We start from the raw sequence: 22,067 nt of genomic DNA, 5'->3' as shown, positions 1-22,067 counted from the left end.
TTCTTCTGTAGCACCACATTTCAAAACTTTCTATTCTCGACTAAACTGTTATACGTCCACGTTTCACTTCCATAACAGGCTACGCTCCAGATAAAAACCTTCAGGAAATATTTCCTTAAACTTAAATCTATATTCGATGTTAACGAATTTCTCTTCTTCAGAAACGTTTTCTTGTCGTTGCTTCTACAGTTTACATGTCCTGTCTTTCGACTATCATCTGTCAATTCGACAACATTCCATTATCCTTATTTTGGTTTTGTTAATGTTTATCTTATATCCTCCTCTCAAGACACTGACTATTCCATTCAACACCGCTTCCAAGTCCTTTTCTGTCTCTGACAGAGTCACAGTGTCATCGGCAAACGTCAAAGCTCTCATTCACCTCCCTGAACTTTAATTCCTTCTCCAAATTTTTCTTTGACATCCTTTACTATTTTATCAATGTGTGTAGTCCTAAAAGCGATCCTGACGAACTAGCCTTCTTCAATTTTCTTCATACGTACAGGGTGTCCCACTAGGAATGATAAGTATTCGGGGTTATGAGAAGAACAATCTTTCTAAGCGGAGAAATCTAGTAAACATGGTCTAATAACGTATGCCTGAAGAACTATGAGCTCTTCTTCGATATTTGGAAACAAATCTCTTCTCCTGTGAGCTCTTTATTTTACTTATTTTGAGAGGTGGTATTATGGACTGCCCCTAAAGGCGGAAGAATCAGCAATGATCAACGGCAAGAGGACGCAGAAGGCAATGGAAACCACTGCATTAAAGACACGTAACGTGTATCCACAGGACATGTGGCCTGTATTTGAAGAAGTGTCATGGTGATATCTCCATTGGCAAAAGATTCCGGAATAGTCCCCCATTCGTATCTCCGGGAGCGGACTGCCAAGGTGGAGGTTACCATGAGAAGAAGACTGAATAATCAACGGAAGATAGTGTTCTACAAGTCGGGGCATGAAATGTCAAAGCTTGAACGTGGTAGGAAAACCGGGAAATCTGAAAAGAGAAGTGGAAAGGCTCAATATGGATAGAGTAGGTGTCAGTGAAGTGAAGTGGAAAGAAGACGAGGTTTCTGGTCAGATGAGTAGAAGGCATATCAACAGCAGCAGAATATGGTATGACGAGAGTAGGATTCGTTGTGAATAGGAAGGTAGGGCAGAGAGTGTGTAACTGTGAACAGTTCAGTGACAGGGTTGTTCTCAGCAGAATCGACAGCAAACCAACACCGACAACGATAGTTTAGGTATATATGCGGACGTCGCAAGCTGAGGATGAAGAGAAGTGCATGGAAGCTAAGACGAAATGGTTGCAGGAAAAATTTGAAAACATCGAAAAGGAAATGATTGTCGGAAGGACAGAGTCGCCATACAGGAAAATCAAAACAACCTTCTGTGAAATTAAAAGCAAGGCTGATAACATTAAGAGTGCAACGGGATTTCCACTGTTAAATGCACGGGAGAGAGTCGATTGGTGGAAAGAATACGTTGAAAGCCTCAATGAGGGGGAAGATTTGTCTGACGTGATACAAAGAAGAAACAGGAGTCGATTTAGAAGAGATAAGGTATTCAGTATTAGAATCAGAATATAGAAAAGCTTTGGAGGACTTAAGATCAAATAAGGCAGACGGGATAGATAACATTCCATCAGAATTTCTAAAATCATTGAGGGAAATGGGAACAAACCGACTGTTCACCTTGGTGTGTAGAATGTATGAGTCTGGCAACATACCATCTGACTTTCGGAAAAGCATCATCCACACAATTCCGAAGACGGCAAGAGCTGACAAGTGCGAGAATTACCGTTCAATCAGCTTAAGGGCTCATGCACCAAAGTTACAAGAATAATATACAGAAGAATGGAAAAGAAAATTGAGGATGCGTTAGATGACGATCAGTTTGGCTTTAGGAAAGGTAAGAGCAAGAGAGAGAAAATTCTGACATTACGGTTAATAATGGAAGCTAAACTAAAGAAAAATCAAAACACGTTCCAAGGATTTGTCGACCTGGAAAAAGCGTTCGACATGATCTACTGAACTGAATGAACAGTGTAATGAGTATATAGTATGGATTGAGACTAAATCGAAGAAAGACGAAGGTAATGAGTAGTAGAAATAACAACAGCGAGAAGCTTAACATCAGGATTGACGGTCACGAAGTAGATTAAGTTAAGGAATTCTGCTACCTAGGCAGTGAAATAACCAATGACGGACGAAACAAGGAGGACTTCAAAAGCAGACTAGCAACGGCAAAAAGGGCATTCCTGGCCAAGAGAAATCTACTAATATCAAATATGGTCTTAATTTGAGGAAGAAATTTCTGAGAATGTACGACTGGAGTATAGCATTGTATAGTAGTGAACCATGGACTGTGGGAAAACCAGAACAGAAGAGAATCGAAGCATTTGAGATGTGGTGCTACAGACGAATGCTGAAAATTAGGTGCACTAATAAGATAAGGAATGAGGAGGTTCTGCGCAGAATCGGAGACGAAAGGAATATGCGGAAAACAGGATGATAGGACATCTGTTAAGATATGATGGGATGACTTTCATAATACTAGAGGGAGCTGTAGAAGGCAAAAACTGTAGAGGAAGAGAGAGATTGGAATATATGCAGCAAATAATTGAGGACGTAGGTTGCGAGTGCTACTCTGAGATAAAGAGGTCAGCATAGGAGAGGAATTCATGGGGGGTTCATCAAACCAGTTAGAAGACTGATGACCAAAAAAAAGACAAAGTCGAGGAAAACGTTTCCAGTAAACACGGGCTCTGAAGTGCATACCTTACGAGCTACGAGCATATCTTCATCTTCGCTACTGTGTAACATTTCACTTGTACTGAACTGGTACTCACAGCTCTTAAGATATGCATTTGAGAGACTATGTTTACAACCCTCTTTTGCTTCTAATGACCGTTACTGTCATATTCCTCAATAATGACCAATTCCATGTTCTATAGTACCTAGGGCGGGTTGAAAACTAAAAATGTGCTCTCTTAAAGACGCAAAGTTTTCGTTTTTGTTCTTCGGCAAATGGGCTTTTCGTCAGTAACTAAGTGAGAGAGAATCTTGCTCCCCAGTTCAGGGAATAGAGAAGAAATAAAAACTTCGAGGTTCGCCAATGACATTATAATTCTGTCAGAGACAGCAAAGGACTTGGAACAGCAGTTGAACGGTATGGACAGTGCCTTGAAACGAGGATATAAGATGAACATCAACAAAAGCAAAACGAGGATAATGGAATGTAGTCAAATTAAGTCGGGTGATGCTGAGGGAATTAGATTAGGAAATGAGACACTTAAAGTAGCAAAGGAGTTTTTGCTATTTGGGGAGCAAAATAACTGACGATGGTCGAAGTAGAGGGGAAATAAAATATAGACTGGCAATGGGAAGGAAAGCGTTTCTGAAGAAGAGAAATTTGTTAACATCGAGTATAGATTTAAGTGTCAGGAAGTCGTTTCTGGAAGTATTTGTATGAAGTGTAGCCATGTATGGAAGTGAAACATGGACGATAAATACTTTGGACAAGAAGAGAATAGAAGCTTTCGAAATGTGATGCTACAGAAGAATGCTGAAGATTAGATGGGTAAATCGCATAACTAATGAGGAGGAATTGAAAAGAATTGGGGAGAAGAGGAGTTTGTGGCACAACTTGACAAGAAGAAGGGACCGGTTTGTAGGACATGTTCTGAGACATCAAGAGATACAAATTTAGCATTGGAGGGCAGCGTGGAGGGTAAAAATCGTAGAGAGAGACCAAGAGATCAATGCACTAAGCAGATTCAGAAGGATGTAGGTTGCAGTAAGTACTGGGAGATGAGGAAGCTTGCACAGGATAGAGTAGCATGGAGAGCTGCATGATGAACACAACAACAACAGTTCAGGGTATAAGAATTGTTCCCGCTAAAGGCGACGTTCCAGGTTCGACTCCCGTCCGGTACGCAGCTTTACTCTTTGTTAGTTTCAAAACACTGGATCGTACCACGAATACTAGTAAATAGCTAGTTATTTTCACCAGCCAGCTAACTCATCTTCGGGACGGCGACATGTCGTCCCGCACTGTCATCTCCGTAACTGCAGTGGAGTGCACAAAACGGTCCATATACCAACTATCTCTATTCCAAAATAGCTTACAGCCAGCCTGATAAAGCATACAAAAAAGTAGATGTCACTGTCCGTATAGCACCAATTTAACATCATCATATAGTGATCATTAAAAATAACGAAAAAGCTGTTATTAAAAAAATATGTATTAAGAAGTGACCATTATGTTTCCACAAATCAATGTGCACTAAAACCACGAAGGGGACCTATTTTCTTTATCTGTATTCTTCAATACAGAACTAGACGTTCCTGTTATCCATTACACTGAAAGTTAGGTTTTTCTGTGTATCCATTCACGATGCCCGATCTGCGATCATTTCGACGCATATAGAACCCTCACATCTTTTTAGTCTGTGTTCCTGCATTATCTCTTCAAAATCTGCCTTCCGCTGTGCATTTCATCTATTTGTCCTTTCTCTTGTTTCTGTTCATACCGAGAACTTTGATGACAACGGCTTTCGGTTTTATGCTCTCCCCGCGACATGGGAGATGGCTCAGGGGCCAGCCAGCATGAAAGATTTACGAGTGGTAACGCGTGTCATTCATAAAAATGGAAATAAGGACAACCATTGTATTCTGAATCCATATATCAGGAGCGCACTTCCACAGTGCTGCTGGTGTAATGACTCGCGGATGGATCAGTTACCTCACTATCCTTTCTTCTCGTTACACAGCTGACGTGTGCTTATTATTCTGTGGTTTGCATAGTGTAGACAGTCGAGGGGAATCAACCTATAAAATATGATTTAGTTGTTCATTTTCAGTAGCACTTTGATCGGCGCATTAAAAATCTGTACGACGGAGACAACAGAGCTACGGTCCTTCCTTAATCACTCAACATATTTGACGTTGCTGTATTAACCAGTCTCATATGCACTATTTACATTTTTTCCCAGTGTTCCCCGTCTTACCTTGTACTGATCGTACATAGATTTTGGCGTGGCTTCCCAACTACATCTGTACTCCGCAGAATACCTTACGGTCAGTGTCGACAAGTACAATGTGTATCAAAAACATTCATCCGATTTGGCATGTCTGTATTTCTGAAACTAATAAACATATTTTGTTTTTTGATGAGCGGAAAACTCAAAAAGCTTTTTTTTTATCTTATCTGGTCACTGGTGTTCAATATGCCCCCTACACGGCATACGTCAATGCGGTATTCAGAGTGTTCCCACAAGGCACCGAGCATGTTTCGAGTTACAGTTTCGACAACTGATATTATGCGATGTCTCAGTGTCCCATATTCTCCTATTATGACTGTTCGCCTTTCCATTTAAATAGAATGTTGCCTCATTACTAAATAGTAAGGGTGGACACAAACTGTCGTCCTCCATCTTGCCAAGAACGAAATTACAGAAGTCCACACGTTGTTGTTTGTCACCTTCACGAAAAGCTTGCAGTAGCTGAATTTTGTGCGGTTTCGTGTGTAAATGTCGACGCAACACACGTCAGTCGGACATCGGGGGCATGCTGAGCTGTCAAGCTGCACGGCGAACGGATGTCTGCGGACTCCTTGTGAAACTATGACGGATGCGTTCGACGTCTGTGTGAGACACTCGGGCACTATCCAGGTATTTGCCTTTACACAAACATCCTGTTTCTCGGAATTATTCACGCCATCGACTAATGCGCTGCGCTGGGGGAGGATCCACACAATACCTAGTACGAAAGTCACGCTTAACAGTTATTGCTGACCCGCACTGCGCAAAAAGTAGTACACAAAACGCTTTCTGTTGTCCCGACATCATTTTTACTAGAACTAAAGTGGGCGCACACTGCTTCCACCTAGCGGGAACAATGTAAAGCTCGAGAGTTTGCTCTTTCCAACAGTACGTTGTTCACGCACGTATCTCAAACAACATAGCAGTTATAATTTTTTTTAAATCGGATAATTCTTTTTGACACACTATGTATCGGTTAACACATCAAGGAGCTTATGCTCTCAGAATTTTAACTGTAAACCACACTGTGATAGATGACGCCTCTCTTGCAGCACCTGCCACTGGAGATGACTGAGGATCTCAGTGGCGCTACTACACTTCTGAGTGAAGCTGTGACCAAATGTGCTTAGTCAAGTATAGGCCGAACGAGGGTTCTGTAAGATACCTCTTTCGTGGATGTTCTACACTCCCCGAGGATTCTTCCGATGAATCCTAAGTTGACACCTGCCGTACCTGCAATTAGTTTTATGTGGTCGTTCAGTTTAAATCACTCAGTACGCTTACTCGTTAATGGGTGTAACTACTTCCCGTGGTTGTTCTGCCATTCATATTGAAGATCCATTCCCATTCCCTGCTCTAAGTGTCGAACCTCTGCAGCTCGTCCAGTACTTCGCTACAGTTTTCTACCGTTGCAACCTCTCTATAGCCAACAGCATCATACGCGGAAAACGTCATGACACTTTCAACGTCATCCACTAGATAATTTAAATATTTTGTCAAAGCTGATAGTTCTGTAACACTTCCAGAGTATGCCAGAAGTTTCCAGAATTAGATTTTCACTCTGCAGCGGAGTATGCGCTGATATGAAACTTCCTGGCAGATTAAAACTGTGTGTCCCACCCTGGCTCGAACTCGGGACATTTGCCTTTCGCAGGCAAGTGCTCTACCATCTGAGCTACCCTAGCACGACTCACGCGCCGACCGGAGTGGCCGAGCGGTTCTAGGCGCTACAGTCTGGAACCGCGCGACCGCTACGGTCGCAGTTTAGAATCCTGCCGCGGGCTTGGATGTGTGTGATGTCCTTAGGTTAGTTAGGTTTAAGGAGTTCTACGTTCTAGGGGACTGATGACCACAGCAGTTAAGTCCCATAGTGCCCAGAGCCATTTGAACCATTTGAACGACTCACGCCCCGTCCTCACAGCTTTACTTCTGCCAGTACCTCCTCTCCTACCTTCCAAACTTTATAGAAGCTCTCCTGCGAACCTTGCAGAACTAGCACTCCTGAAAGAAAGGATACTGCGAAGACGTGGCTTAGCCACAGCCTGGGGGATGTTTCCAGAATGAGATTTTGACTCTGCAGCGGAGTGTGCGCTGATATGAAACTTCCTGGCAGATTAAAACTGTTTTTCTATCAGATCTATTGATAGAATTTTACTTTCTGACTCGTTGAACACTCAAGCATGGCTCTTCTTACGCTAATTTTCGCTTCGTTCGGTTTTTGTTTATGCCAGATGCTAATTTTATGTCCGACTATTTCTCTCCGTTAAGAGTGACTTAAGTTCGCTAGGAACTCCTCAACGCCATCACACAGCTGGTCGGATACTCCATTCTCACGTATCTTGTTCATTAGGTGTCAGTCGGAAATGTTTCGAGCATCTTCTGGAAGTCACGGAATTTGGTACAATGCTGGGGCCGATGTCTTGTACTTTCTGAGTCTCGTGAATGAACAGAACGACGTGGGCTTCATACGGTCGCTGTATGCAGGATCTATGTTGATTCCTACAAAGGAGATTTTGGGTCTCCTAAAATGTCATAATACGCGATCATAACAAGTATTCCAAAATTCTACAATAGATCGATGAGGCCCTTTAGTTTCGAGCGCCTGTTCGTTGACCCTTCTTGAATATTGTAATGGACACGTGCATTTTTGCTAATACTGCGGACACTTCGCTCCTCCGCCGACCTACGGTATACTACCGCTTGAATAGGAGCAAGTTCTTTCATACATTCCACTTAGAGTCGTACAGCTTTGGTATGTCATCACGTTTAGTCTCTTTTTCTCTGTTGAGTGATGTGTTTAATTTCTATTCTGTGGTCGCTTATTTCGATGCTTGTCATTCTGACATTCGTGCGACGATTTAAACGGGGTGCAGCTGTACAATCTTCCTCAGCGAAGCAGTTTTGGAAAAAGGATTCCAGTATTAAGGCCTTTCCTCTTTCAGACTCCGTTCCGTTGCCATTACGATCGCAAAGTGTACATAGACATATGGCCTTGCTTCTTCTTGGAATTTTCTATCAGATCTATTGATAGAATTTTATTTTCTGACTCGTTGAACACTGAAGCATGGCTCTCCTTACACTAATTTTCGCTTCGTTCGGTTTTTGTTTGGTTACTGGGTTTTGGCTACTTTTAAATCTATAGTTAAACTCTCTTTTTTTCAGAGAAGCACCGTTGTTGAACAGGATTTACTTATGAAGAGCTATTTCTATTATACACTTCTTATATGGAATTCTGGTAAGGCACTAGACAATCGTTAGATTATAATGACTATGTTTCCTGGGCCGTAACTTGGTGTCCTGCCTTAGCAGCCCTCAGATGTCAGAGTGTGTTCAACACCCTGGATACGTAATTGCTTCGTGACTATCCCATGACGCTTCAGGTGGATATTCTTATCGTTATTTCAAATACGTCGTGACAGTTTCGTTATCAAAACTTACACATCTGCTGTAGTTGCATATATTGATGTTGATGGTTCGTCAAACTCAAACTTGCTTCCCACCACCATCAATCCGCACAGAGACTGTTGCTAAGCGACAAATTCGAAGCGTCACAAACGATTTACTTCAGCCACTGCTCTTCGTGTAATCTGAGAGCAAGAAAAACACCGGCTTTATATTTGCCGTGACTCAAATTCCTGTAGGGACTATATACGTGCTCTACTGTAGAATATATGGGGGCTGAAATGACTCCAGCAATAGTCACCTCGTTCTCTTATGCCAAGTCTCGATAACACTATAGTCGGCAGTAAATGTCACCATGATTTGCAGTCTCACAACAGTGACATGGACAGCGACGATTCTTCCGAAAGGATGCAGGTAAGGTATCAAATTAGATCACATTTGTAAACCAATGCATGCGTCTTTATTAGATATTCATGTAGTTATACACTAATTTTAATGAATTGCTCTGCTTACTCTTTACCCTTAGTTTTCCTGTTCCAGCATATCTTCCAGTTGTCTTATATGTAAAATGATTCCTCGTTTTTCCCTATCAACTGCGTATTCTTCAGTGTGTCACTTTGCATCTTTGGCTCTAACACATTCAGTGCCAAATAGAGTACGTGAGAAACAAGAAACAACGGTTATGTGCTCTAGCATTGAGTTATGGATGGGAAATTCTTCGCAAATAGAAAACAAACGCTTTGGTAAGGCAACCTGTCCCTGCCTTAGGGCGATGCGCTTGGTCTCTGATGAAGAACTGTTGTAATAAACTTTCAAGAGCATTAGGTATTTATTTTAGACTATGTAATTCATTACCAGTGACTGGCGGCTGTATAAAAAATCAAAATTGTGTAATTGAAAGTGAAACAATCAATTGAATTTGTAAGGTATGAAGGTCCCGTCACTCGTTGATTGTTACCAGCTCAGAGCGAACTTGCATCTCGTACATTCGACACGCTGTTTACAAAACGCTTGTTGATTTCTGCGAAGAACAATAGTGCATATTTGCCGTAGTATAGGCCATTTTTAGGCCTTGTGTCACGCATAAATTCTGTTTAACTGTCTCACTTTGGGGAACACAAAAAACAAACTATGGCTGTTTCCACGTTTGTCGTAATTTGTTTTGCGTCTTTCGGCCGTGGTAATTAATCTCGCACTACTTAGATTGTACGTTGGCTTCTGGATCATGGCCATATGGATTCCATTGCTGATTTTCCTTACACGAATCACCACCTGATGTTAGTACATTGACATGTCATGTACGCAATATCGAAATTGCCAAACACGTGATACATGTTTACGAAATGACACACTCTGATCTGGGAGTTCGGCACAGATGTGGCTTTGTCAGATGACTCATCAGAGTGGGGCATAGTCTGAGGTACATAGTAGGAGAACTCGTCACTGTCATCCCGTCCTTGCATACGCGATCTGTCTAGCTTTGTGTGTCTCTTAGTATCCCCATTCCTCTTAAGCAGAGTGACTTTTCGATGTGTACGGAAAATGGGACAATGCTGAAAGACATCGTCAAGTGTCAAAACAACCACTCAAAAGAAGCAAAACCCACCGTCCTAATAATTGATATAAACAAATTTTAATGACGGTACTAGCTGAGAAACACGGCATTTCCCGAGAAGTCCTTTTGGCAATTTTGTATTAAGACACGAACATGAGAAATGAACTGTGCTTGTAGTGAAGTATCGAAAAAATTTCCTTTCCTTGTATTCGTGAAAACATCTTGGAAATTATGAAACAGTCATACAAAGAAATATTCATAATCTACAAGTGTATAGATACAGTATACAAATTAAAAAAACACACACACATTAGATAGAACAGTTACTGCAGGTGTCTACAACGCGATTTTTGTAAATGTCTCTATGGCAACGCTCTGGCATAGCTCTGTTGATGGTTATCGATTTTACCCACAGCAGTTTGTGCTTCGCACTTGAAAGCTGTCAAAAGCTCTGCCGAATGTTAAGGGATTTCCTTAAGTTGACTTGACTGTGTTAGAGTGTCAGTAATTAAGAAACAAATGCATTAAAACTTCATGCATGACGCAGCTTTTCTCTACGTGCCTCAGCGTTAATGACGTTCCTTGACTCGAATGCAGGAGAATTTCAGTAGTAAATACTAAATGCATTAAAACTTCATGCATGACGCGGATTTTTTTTTTGTCATGTCCCTCAGTGTTTATGACGTCATATTTCTTGAGCTATGTGTCGCACAATGGTATATTTTCCTAGGCCATTCAGCGGCATGTGTGGGTACTGTCAGCGAAATACGTTGCGAATAGAGTTAGTAGAAAGAAAGTAATATATTTAAACGCCATGCATAATGCGGCAGTTTATCGCGAGCCTCTTCGTTTACGTCATATTTGCAATATGATAGGTTGTTCCTACACTCAAGGCGAGTGTTGCTTGATAGTACGGGACATGAGTATCAAGTTTGTTTGAAATCGGTCCAGTGGTTTAGGAGGAGGTGTGAAGACGAAAAAAATAAAATTAAATTAAATAACAGGCATGCACGTTTTTATAATATGTAAGAGTTAATAGGATTTATATAATTTTATTTATATAATTTATATAATTTTATATATACTGTTATTACAATCTTAGGCTTTTGTAACACGTTAAATGTGGGGGGCTAACCGAAAATTATATTTTTCGAAGCGGGGAAGAGTAACAATGAGAAACTGCGGAGAAATTATGACCTCACCGCCCCCCCCCCCCCCCACTCACTCACTCTCCTACCTAGAACAGAATCCTGAATATGCTCCACTTGTCCGGCAAACGAACTGTCACCACACGTACCGCAGATACGAGGGTCGTTCAGCAAGGAATGCCCCACTTTTTTTTTCTCAGAACATATTTACCGTCAAGAGTCAGAATTTGGTGACAATATACTTCAACATGTCTCGTCCTATTTTTCTACGTAGTCTCCATCACATTCTGTGACCGTACGCCAACGTTGTAGAAGAGCATGTATTCCCTGCTGGTAAAAGCTCTTCTCCTGTAGGCGTAGCCATGTTTTCACTGCATGACTGACACTCTCATCATCTTCAAATTGCGTTTCCTGTAGAGAATCTTTGAGCTCCAACACTTCATATGAACTGGCCTTCTTCGAATCTTGTGGCCCACTGTGGGCGTTCGTGGAACCCATGCTGAGCACCTCTTTGAATATCCGAGAGTCTAGATCATTACAGACGAACTTCCAATGCTGACCGAGAGCTGTAATTGTCGAGTTTTGATTCGCCAGTCGGCACGAATGATGGCATCCGGACGATGCAGAATGTCTGGAGCAGTGGCTGTGACAGGACGTCCCGAGCGTGGCTGATCATGGAACTCTGTTTTTGCATTTCCTGAGGCTCTAACTTTTCTTACCCACCGCCCAACTGTACTCCTATTAACTGCAGCATCGCCATACACTGCACACAAACGTTTATGGATGTTTCTTTATCTGCACACAAGAATTGAATAACAGCACGCTTCTTGTAATGTGAGTCGGATATAGACGCCATTTTGACGCTGTACTACGGCTGTGCCATTTGCCGGAAATGTTCGAAACTTCACCAGCGCTCAGAACTAACATACCGTTGTAACGATGGAAAATTGTACCGAAATGCAGAAGTATCTGCAACGAATTGACGCATGGTGCAGGGAATGGCAATTGAATCTCAATGTAGACAAGTGTAATACAAAGAAGAAAGATCCTTTATCATTTAGCTACAATATAGCAGGTCAGCAACTGGAAGCAAGTAATTCCATAAATTATCTGGGAGTAACCATTAGGAGTGATTTAAAATGGAATGATCATATAAAGTTGATCGTCGGTAAAGCAGATGCCAGAGTGAGATTCATTGGAAGAATCCTAAGGAAATGCAATCCGAAAACAAAGCAAGTAGGTTACAGTACACTTGTTCGCCCACTGCTTGAATATTGCTCACCAGTGTGGGATCCGTACCAGATAGGGTTGATAGAAGAGATAGAGAAGATCCAAAGGAGAGCAGCGCGCTTCGTTACAGGATCATTTAGTAATCGCAAAAGCGTTACGGAGATGACAGATAAACTCCAGTGGAAGACTCTGCAGGAGAGACGTTAAGTAGCTCGGTCCGGGCTTTTGTTGAAGTTTCGAGAAGATACCTTAACCGTGGAGTCAAGCAGTATATAGCTGCCTCCTACGTATATCTCGCGAAGAGACCATGAGGATAAAACCAGAGAGATTAGAGCCCACACAGAGGCATACCGACAATCTTTCTTTCCACGAACAATACGAGACTGGAATATAAGGGAGAACCGATAGAGGTACTCAAAGTACCCTCCGCCACACACCGTCAGGTGGCTTGCGGAGTACGGGTGCAGATGTAGATGTAAAATGTGAAGCATCAACAAGGGCGTTTGTCTATGTCTATTAATGGCTTTTTAAAATGATGTGGGACATTACCTATTGAACGACCGTCGCGCATAGTTGGTACAGTCTGTTGGCTAGACAAACTGCGGACGTGTTTCCGCATGCATCGAAAATTCACCCTGTATATGATTACTGTGCTTTGTTAATGTATTATTAATGGCTCCCCTATGCATGCCTGTGCCCAGCTCCCAACACCTGCTGTATGGTATTCAGCTCGTTTCTCAGCGCGGCACCACTGCCCGCCCTCTGACGTAGCGCGCTTGCTCTTGTTGTGCAGATGTCTGACGACGACCGCATGTCGCTGACGACGGCCGTGAGCGACGAGGACGACGCGGAGAGCGTCCACAACTCGCCGTACCGAGCCAAGCAGACGGGCACCGCCGCCGCCTCCTTCAACTGCACCGGCGCCGTGCGCAAGGCGGGGTGAGTACCCAACCACTGTCTCTCTCCAGGGCACTTCTCAGCGCACACTCGTAGAGCGCTGCCGACTGATAACCTGTGACGCCGCAGTGCGTCGATGCTCTTGTACCCATTTAACGGGACGGTTTGTAACACCAGTCGCACTTACATGACGTGGGTACGACGTACCATGACGGCAGGCACTTACGCAATCTACGTGGCTTGCATGACGGAAGCTTACGACGGCGCGACCTATTTTCTGAAGCGAGACCTATACTGAAGCGACGTTTAATGTTCCTCAGATAACAGACACAGGTACACTGACATTCTTAGAGACAAAGATAAATGGCACCTGCTGATCCTGATAAGGCGTATGAAACTTACAAGCAGAGACCACGACTTTCGGATCACGGTTTTACTTCAAACTTGGTGAACTTTTGACAGTCCTTTAGGACGACATAAATTGCAAGTAGTAAGGCGTACTACTTTGACAATTTCGAGAAAATGGTAGTGGAAGTTTTATGTATGCAATACGCATCAGTGCATATCACAAAATTGCGGCGACGGCCAAATGATCAGCATTCAAGTTCCATAATCGGTGGATCGCAGGATCTTGATCATCCCTTTAATATATTTTTTTTCCACACTGGCCATATTATTTCATATATACACTGAAGAGCCAAAGAAACTGGTACATCTGCCTAATAACGTGTAGGGTCCCTGCGAGCACACAGAAGTGCCGCATCACGACGTGACATGGACTCGACTAATGTCTGAAGTAGTGCTGGGGGAAAATGACACCTGGAATCCTGCAGGGCTGTCCATAAATGCGAAAGACTACGACGGAGTGGCACGCTGTTAAGACATCCCAGATATGCTCAATAATGTTCCGTCTGGGGAGATCGACGGCCAGCGGAAGTGTTTAAACTCAGAAGAGTGTTCCTGGAGCCACTCTGTAGCAATTCTGGACGCGTGGGGTGCCGCATTGTCCTGTTGGAATTGCCCAAGTCCGTCGGAATACACAATGAACATGAATGGATGCAGGTGACCAGACAGGTTGCTTACGTACGTGTAACCTGTCACAGTCGTATCTAGACGTATCGGGGGTCCAATATCACTCCAACAGCGCACGCCCCGTACCATTACAGAGCCTCCACCAGCATTAACAGTCCCCTGCTGACATGCAGGGCCACGGATTCATGAGGTTGTCTCCATACCCGTACACGTCCATCCGCTCGATACAATTTGAAACGACACTCATCCGACCAGGTAATGTGTTACCAGTCATCAACAGTCCAATGTCGGTGTTGACGGGCGCAGCCGAAGAGGAAAGCTATAATTCCTGTCGTCATCAAGGGTACACGAGTGGGCCTTGGGCTCCGAAAGCCCATATCGATGATGTTTCGTTGCATGGTTCGCACGCTGACACCTGTTGATGGCCCAGCATTGAAATCTGCAGCAATTTGCGGAAGAGTTGCACTTCTGTCACGTTGAACAATTCTCATCAGTCGTCATTTGTCCCGTTCTTGCACGATCTTCTTCCGCGCGCAGCGATGTCGGAGATTTAGTGCTTTACCGGTTTCCTGATATTCACGGTACACTCGTGAAACGGCAGTACGGGAAAATCTCCACTTCATCGCTACCTCGGACTTACTGTGTCCCATTGCTCGTGCGCCGACTATAACACCACGTTAAAACTCATTTAAATCTTGATAACCTGCCACTGTAGCATCAGTGACCGACCTAACAAATGCGCCAGACACTTGTTGTCTTACATAGGCGTTGCCTGTTTACATATCGCATGCCTATACCAGTTTCTTTGGAGATCAACATAAACATCATTTCCGCCCTTTTCATTGCTCATAAAAACCACACATTGCATGTTGTACCACCATGCCGCGAGACCTTCAGACGTGGTAGTCCAGATTACTGTACACACCGCTACCTCTAGTAGGACGTCCTCTTGCATTCATGTATGCTTGTACTCCTCGTGGCATACTATCCACGATTTCATCAAGGCACTGTTGATCCAGATCGTCCCACCCCTCAACGGCGATTCGGTGTAGATCCCTCAAAGTGGTTGACGGGTCACGTCGTCCATAAACAGCCCTTTTCAATTTATCCCAGGCATGTCCGACAGGGTTCCTGTCTTCAGAAATGCTGTCCATTCTAGTCGAGCGGTGTCGTTATCCTCAAGGAAGTTATTCATAAGATGTGCACGATGGGGGCGAGAATTGTCGTCCATGAATGCCTCGCCAGTATCATGCCGATATGGTTGTACTATCGGTCGGAGGATGGCATTCACGTTTCGTACAACCGTTATCACGCCTTCCACGACCACCAGCGGCGTACGTCGGCCCCACATAATGCCACCCCAAAACAGCAGGAAATCGTCACCTTGCTGCACTCGCTGCATAGTGTGTTTAACGTGTTCAGCCTGACCGAGTTGCCTCCAAACACGTCTCCGATGATTGTCTGGTTGAAGGCACATGCGATGCTCATCGGTGAGGAGAACGTGATACCAATCCTGAGCGGTCCATTCGGCGTGTATTTGGACCCATCTGTACTGCGCTGCATGGTGTCGTGTTTGCAAAGATGGACCTCTCTACGGACGTCGAGAGTGAAGTTGCGCATCATGCAGCCTATTGCGCACAGTTTGAGTCGTAACACGACGTCCTGTGGCTGCACGAAAAGCGTTATTGAACATAGTGGCGTTGCTGTCGGTTCCTCCGAGCCATAATCTGCAGGTAGCGATCATCCACTGCAGTATTAGCCCTTGGGCGGTCTGAGCGAGGCATGTCATCGACAGTTCCTGTCTCTCTGTATCTCCTCCATGTCCGAACAACATCGCTTTGGTTCAGTCCGAGACACCTGGACACTTCCTTTGTTGAGAGACCTTCCTGGCACAAAGTAACAATGAGGGCGCAATCGAACCGCGGCATCGACCGCCTAGGCGCGGTCGAACTACAGACAACACCAGCCATGTACCTCCTTCCTGGTGGAACGACTGGAATTGATCGGCTGTCGGATCCCGTCCGTCTAGTAGGAGCTCCTAATGAATGGTTGTTTACGTCTTTGGCCGGGTTTATTGATATCTCTGAACGGTCAAAGGGACTGTGTCTGTGGCACAATACCCCACAGTCAACGTCTACAGCGATAGACCGATCACGGAGCGATAATGCTCACCACTTGGATTCGTGCATATAGTCGCAAATCACCAATAATCACTGACGCGTAAAACTTCTATTGCCACTTCTCGAAATTGAAGTAGTACGCCTTACTGCCCGCATGTTATGTTTTCTTAATGGACTACTAAAAGTGTGCAAAGTTTGAAATATATACTTCATCCGAACGTCGTGGCCTTCTCGTGTTAGAAAATATGTAGAAATTAAAAACATTGAAGTTAATATTGTGTGTAGTACGAATATCACTGAGAATTCACAGCCGCTGCAATTAATCCCTACAGAGAGGACGACCAGAAGCAGTGTGTATGTGGCAGCTATGACCTAATCAGCAGAATAAATGGGACTTAAGTGAGTATCTCAGTAAGAGCAGTTTGCGGGAGCATTGCTGTGGTGGATTCGGTAAGTGCCGTTGGTTGACCCTACTGGGTCAGCGGATGACGCCGCCAGCTTACCTGTGGTCCCATGTCAGGACTGACTCGCGATGTATTCGTGATTCTTTAGGAATAGCAGGGGCTTTCTGGAACTCTGAATCTAAAGATATAAAAAGTTATCCCCAGAAATCGAGGACTCACTCGCGTACATGTCAGTAATGATAGCAAAGGCCGTAGACGTAGAATTCCGCAACAGGGGCTTACTGAAGAATGTAGCGACCTTAATCCTGAGGAGACTCAGTAGTTAAAATTAGGATCATCCAGGAAGTCATTTCCTGCAATGGTAATGAAAAGGGAAGTACCATGGCTTAAGGGTTTTTGGTGTTTTTCATATTTTATATTAATATTAATTTCACCAATTATGGAATTGCTCGATATACATTACAATTCTTGAAGCGAATGTTTAATTGCAGTTGTGTACAACTTTAAGTGAAAATACGACCTGCATTAGATTGTAGGTGGGTGTTGTCGAGATATAGTAAATAAATAAATGCAAAATATTATTCAGCTCAGAAAAGCTGTAAAAAAACTAGCTGTGCTACACATGTCAGTAGAGTACATGATATTATTATAGCTCTGTAAAGCGTGTTCACTTCATTACCTGTAGCTGCGACTCCTAAAAGGAGGAAAATTCTTGAAAAGAATGTCTGTTCTATAGTTTCACTTTGACTACACAAATATTTTCTACGAAGTCCGTCGTAATATACTGTTACAGAAATGAAAATACGGAAATAATCACACTCCGTACTAATTCTTTCATACTTACATTGCACTCTCTCTAGTAGCCTGCTTAAGATTTGAGATAACGTCCTGGTCTTAAAAGAAACGAGCTTTTTATATGTTAATAAGCCGTTTTTAAATGCGTGCGATGTTTAATCTTTTTGAATTTATACCTTTCGAAAAAAAATCTTCTCACTAAAAAAAAAGGTTAAAATTTTCATACACGTCATCCATGACTGATGACAAACGTTTACGGATTAATCTAATTCTAAATGAAACAAATGTTACAACATCCAACAAAAATGTCTAGAACTTCGGGTTACACGACCTCATTCAAATAGCGTGAAAGATCTTGTTTCTGATTGGCCGAACAACACAGTAGCCTGACCAATCCCAGATTCGGAATCAGCATAAAACAAATAGCTTCCAAAATGCAATTCAGTAAAAAATAACTCCACCTTTACTCGTCTGAAGGACCGAAGTAAACATTACCAGTCTACCTTGCAGTCACCATACTGCCCCTAGTGCTTGATTCGCACCAAGCCCCACATTCACTTCTTATTTGCCATTAACAGTTTCAACGATAATTTGTATGCATGCTCCAATCACTACCCTCCTTCTCTCAGACAACAAAGTAGAAGACAATAATCTCATAATACTAATTGTCTGAAACTGAAAATATTACGTAAATTGTACTTTTTTAACAAAATGTTGTTTACTGAGTTTTAATGATCAAGTATTTAGTCGAAGTTCTCCATTGACCATTATACAAAGCATATTAGCTTTTTAGGAAGTTATTTATCGTCAAGAGTCACAAATTCTGCGTTTTAGGTGATCTTGTACACTTTTGAAGTTATTTTAGATTTAAACTGTGTTTGGTGACTAAACGTTTGCTCCTCTGACTCACCCCAGCAGAATGACAAAGCGAAGTACTTGGAAAAGAGCTTGCGGCAAATGCGCATGTGCAGACATGTGAGAACAATGGTTTATCGAAATCGCGGTTTCCAGCATTTTCTGTGATTGATTGGATATGTATAGACATATATGTTTTACGCATTTGATCTGAGACAACTTTGACAACAGTTTACGTCTGCAGAACCAGTTTCTTTATAGAAATGCTCCTTCCTGGCCACGATTCACTTGCAGTCCGCTATTAGATGAAACTTGGAACATACATAACAACAATCTGTTGCAACTCGTTGAAAGAAATATTACCCCGACAAATACTATTAAATAGGAAATATCTGTATTAGTGCTTCGTGCGTCTTTCAGTCTCTGTTGAAATGTTTCCAGTCCGGTTAAACCGCACGTTATAAAAGACGTGTTTCCCCTAAAAATAACCTACCTGCCCTTCTCAGAATTTCATGTAAATTCTTCTCACGGGGGACGCGGCCGAATATAAAGTAAAACATTCTGACAGAAATAAATTTGCAAAACTGAATTTTCGGAGAAAAACTTTATTCGACGTTTTTCGAAACTCTGCTGCCTTTCGCGCCCCTCGGGATATAGAGGTTATTTCGTTCTTGGACAATGCTGCCATCTAGCAAAGGATGGCGCAGTGTTCATGTTGCAGTGACCAACGCTTCAGGATGGATTTGAATCTGGAACAGACGTTAAAAATTAGAAACAAGATCCGTTCGTCCAGTTTGTAATTTTTAAATCTCATACGAGTCTACAGCGCGACAATTTTGCTACCACCATCGTTAAACACGCGTAGACATTATTAAAATAAGGTTCTACCACATAGGATAACACTTTCTAATGATCTACAAAATTATATTTACTTGATCGCAAACCGGTTTTCGCCTTCTTAGGCTGTCTATGGTTGACAGCTGAATTTCGCAAACAGAGATAAAGATAATGTGCAGCTTACACAGGTGTTGTTTGTACAGAAGAAAAAAAATACATAGACTGCGTACATAGAAAAACATTACATTTTTGTCACATAGAATTAATTGCATTAGCCAGAAAGTAAAAGAGGAAAAAAAATTTCATGTGGAGATTCATTTAACAACTGATTATAAATAAGTTTACAATCTCAAATGGTTCAGATGGCTCTAAGCACTATGGGACTTGACTTTACAATCTCAATCTTGTATTTTTGATGAAAACTCAATTTGTCAAAACGAAAAAGAAACTAGCCTGATCATTTAATGCAGAAGTCACCTTCTGTATCATGTGTTTGTCGATTCCCATGCCGGCCGGTGTGGCCGAGCGGCTCTAGGCGCTTCAGTCTGGAACCGTGAAACCGCTACGGTCGCAGCTTCGAATCCTGCCTCAGGCATGGATGTGTGTGGAGTCCTTAGGTTAGTTAGGTTTAGATAGTTCTAAGTTCTAGGGGACTGATGACCTCAGATGTTAAGTCCCATAGTGCTCAGAGCCATTTGAACAATTTCGATTCCCATTATTTCCAGCAGGGCCATCTTTTCGATTTGCTTAACAGAATGTAAAACTTCAATTATATGATGTAAAATGTGGTTTTCTGTTAAAAAGTGATCAGCTAAGTTTGATTCATCCTTCCTTAATCTCCAGCTTCTCTCATGTACACATAGCTTAAATGCCACAGCTCTGCCTAACAGACCAAGATATACTTTTTTACATTGCTTGCATGTGTTTTTAAACATACCACTCTGCGTCAGGTACTGAAATTTGTCTTTACTTTTTAATAAAATCTTTTTATATGCTATTGGTATTATAAAATGCAGGTTTGTAGTTGCGAGACTACCTTTTGTGCATGGCTATGTGAAACACCGCCAGTATAAAGGATTTTGCGCCACGCTTTGTAACTACTGTCAGCAGGAAATATTTTCACAAATCAGCAAATTAAGTTTTTGAAGTTCAAGAAGTTGACTCAAGGCAAAAGGGGGGCGTGGCAACATTGCTGCCCTTAAAGTAAATCAATATTTAAAGCCTTTAATGGCTAAAATGCCCTTGAATAACATATTTCTCTAGTTAAATATACTTCAAGGAATGTTAATGAACAAAAATATTTTTTTTTATATTTTGCCCCCTACGAAGGTACAATCTCCCCTTAATGAGTAGATCATGGCACCATTTTAAATTCAGAAAATAATCATATGAAGTATTATTTTTGGTGCCCCTGGAAGCCGTTAGATACGCAACCTGAAACTAGAACAATGGGATCGTCTAAGCCGTTTAGTAACAGACTGCTTCATGATTTTTTTTTGCATGCTACCAGTTTTTGTCATTTTTATCTTATCCATTTATCTCCTTTTATTAGATGTCTGGATGAATTATGGGTGGTCTGTAGCAAAGATAATTACCTGTTATTCTAATAAAATACACTAAGTGGCCTAGACAATATCTTTCTTCGTTGTCATATGGAAGTGTAAGTCGTTCTTAATATGCACCCTCCGTAACGAGAATACGAAGGACTGTCCGCGTCACGCAGCGTACTTTCGTGAACGAAGAGTTAACTTCTTGTCATTATTCAGCAGGGCGCTAAGCGAAACTGAAAAACCCATTCAGTAGAAATTTTTCCTATTCTGAATTCAAACACGGACGAAACCACAGTGCGAAGGGCGTTGCCCCAGTGCCATTAACTGCGTATCTGCTGATCCGCGAGCTGGCGGAATGAGGTCAGCGTGCGGACGGGGAGAGGGCCCCGCTAATCGATCAGCGCTGTCAGCCGAAACTCTGCAAACTCCGTTACAGCAATCACGGCCAACTTAGCGGGCCGCTTTTTACCGCCGCGTCGGGCGAACGGCCGCCGACTGCGCCGCCGGGGCCCGGTCGCACCCACCCCCCCCGTTCAGCCAATCACATTCACCTTCGCGGCGAGGGGTGGGCAGCACTTACCGCCACGTATGCGGTGGCAAAAACTCTGCACGAGGAGTTCACGGGGTGCTTAGTTTGCCGAACACAACTGATAGCTGAAAATCACTTGACCAGTTTCCGGTCAGCTGCATCACGTTCATGAATCACGTGCTTTACTAGTCAAAACGCGCGCGCGCGCGCTCGCTCGCGCGCGCGCGCGCGCGCGCGCGCGTGTGTGTGTGTGTGTGTGTGTGTGTGTGTGTGTGTGTGTGTGTGTGTCAGAGAGAGAGAGAAACGGATAACAAGAGGGCACTACAAGCGCCATGGAGGTAAGAATAAGGGGAGATGGCGCTACGTATCCCAGCCATACTACGTTTTGAAGCCATAGGGGCGTGGCTCGCTGCTCTGACCAAAACATTGCCAGTGTGCATTAGCGCTGCGTGTATTACAGTCGCTAATTGCACCATATACGAATGTAACGTCATCAGATTGGTTGTTTCAAAGTTTTTGTTTAAAATAAAATCTCGTAAAGGCGAAATTCCGCGTTTCTTCTGATTAAAAATAGTTTTTAATGTAATATTACGAATAGCTAGCCTTCAATGTAAACGATACAATTTTGTTAATTCAGTAATAAACGTGTATCACAAACTAAATAATA

At 42.8% G+C, this 22,067-nt stretch overlaps 1 protein-coding gene across 1 annotated transcript in view; it reads left to right on the top strand.

Annotated features, from left to right (window-relative positions):
* LOC126100239 (protein still life, isoforms C/SIF type 2) overlaps positions 1–22,067 on the top strand; it is a 939,475-nt gene that overhangs the window by 322,794 nt on the left and 594,614 nt on the right. Inside the window, exon 2 of the mRNA XM_049910820.1 lies at positions 13,175–13,320. Within this exon, the coding sequence (XP_049766777.1) occupies positions 13,175–13,320 (146 nt within the window). The remainder of the gene's footprint in view (positions 1–13,174; positions 13,321–22,067) is intronic.

This window comes from Schistocerca cancellata, chromosome 9 (assembly GCF_023864275.1).
Source record: "Schistocerca cancellata isolate TAMUIC-IGC-003103 chromosome 9, iqSchCanc2.1, whole genome shotgun sequence".
Lineage (NCBI taxonomy): Eukaryota > Metazoa > Arthropoda > Insecta > Orthoptera > Acrididae > Schistocerca > Schistocerca cancellata.
The sequence above is the reverse complement of the archived record's forward strand: the minus strand, read 5'-3'. Positions and strand labels throughout refer to the sequence as shown.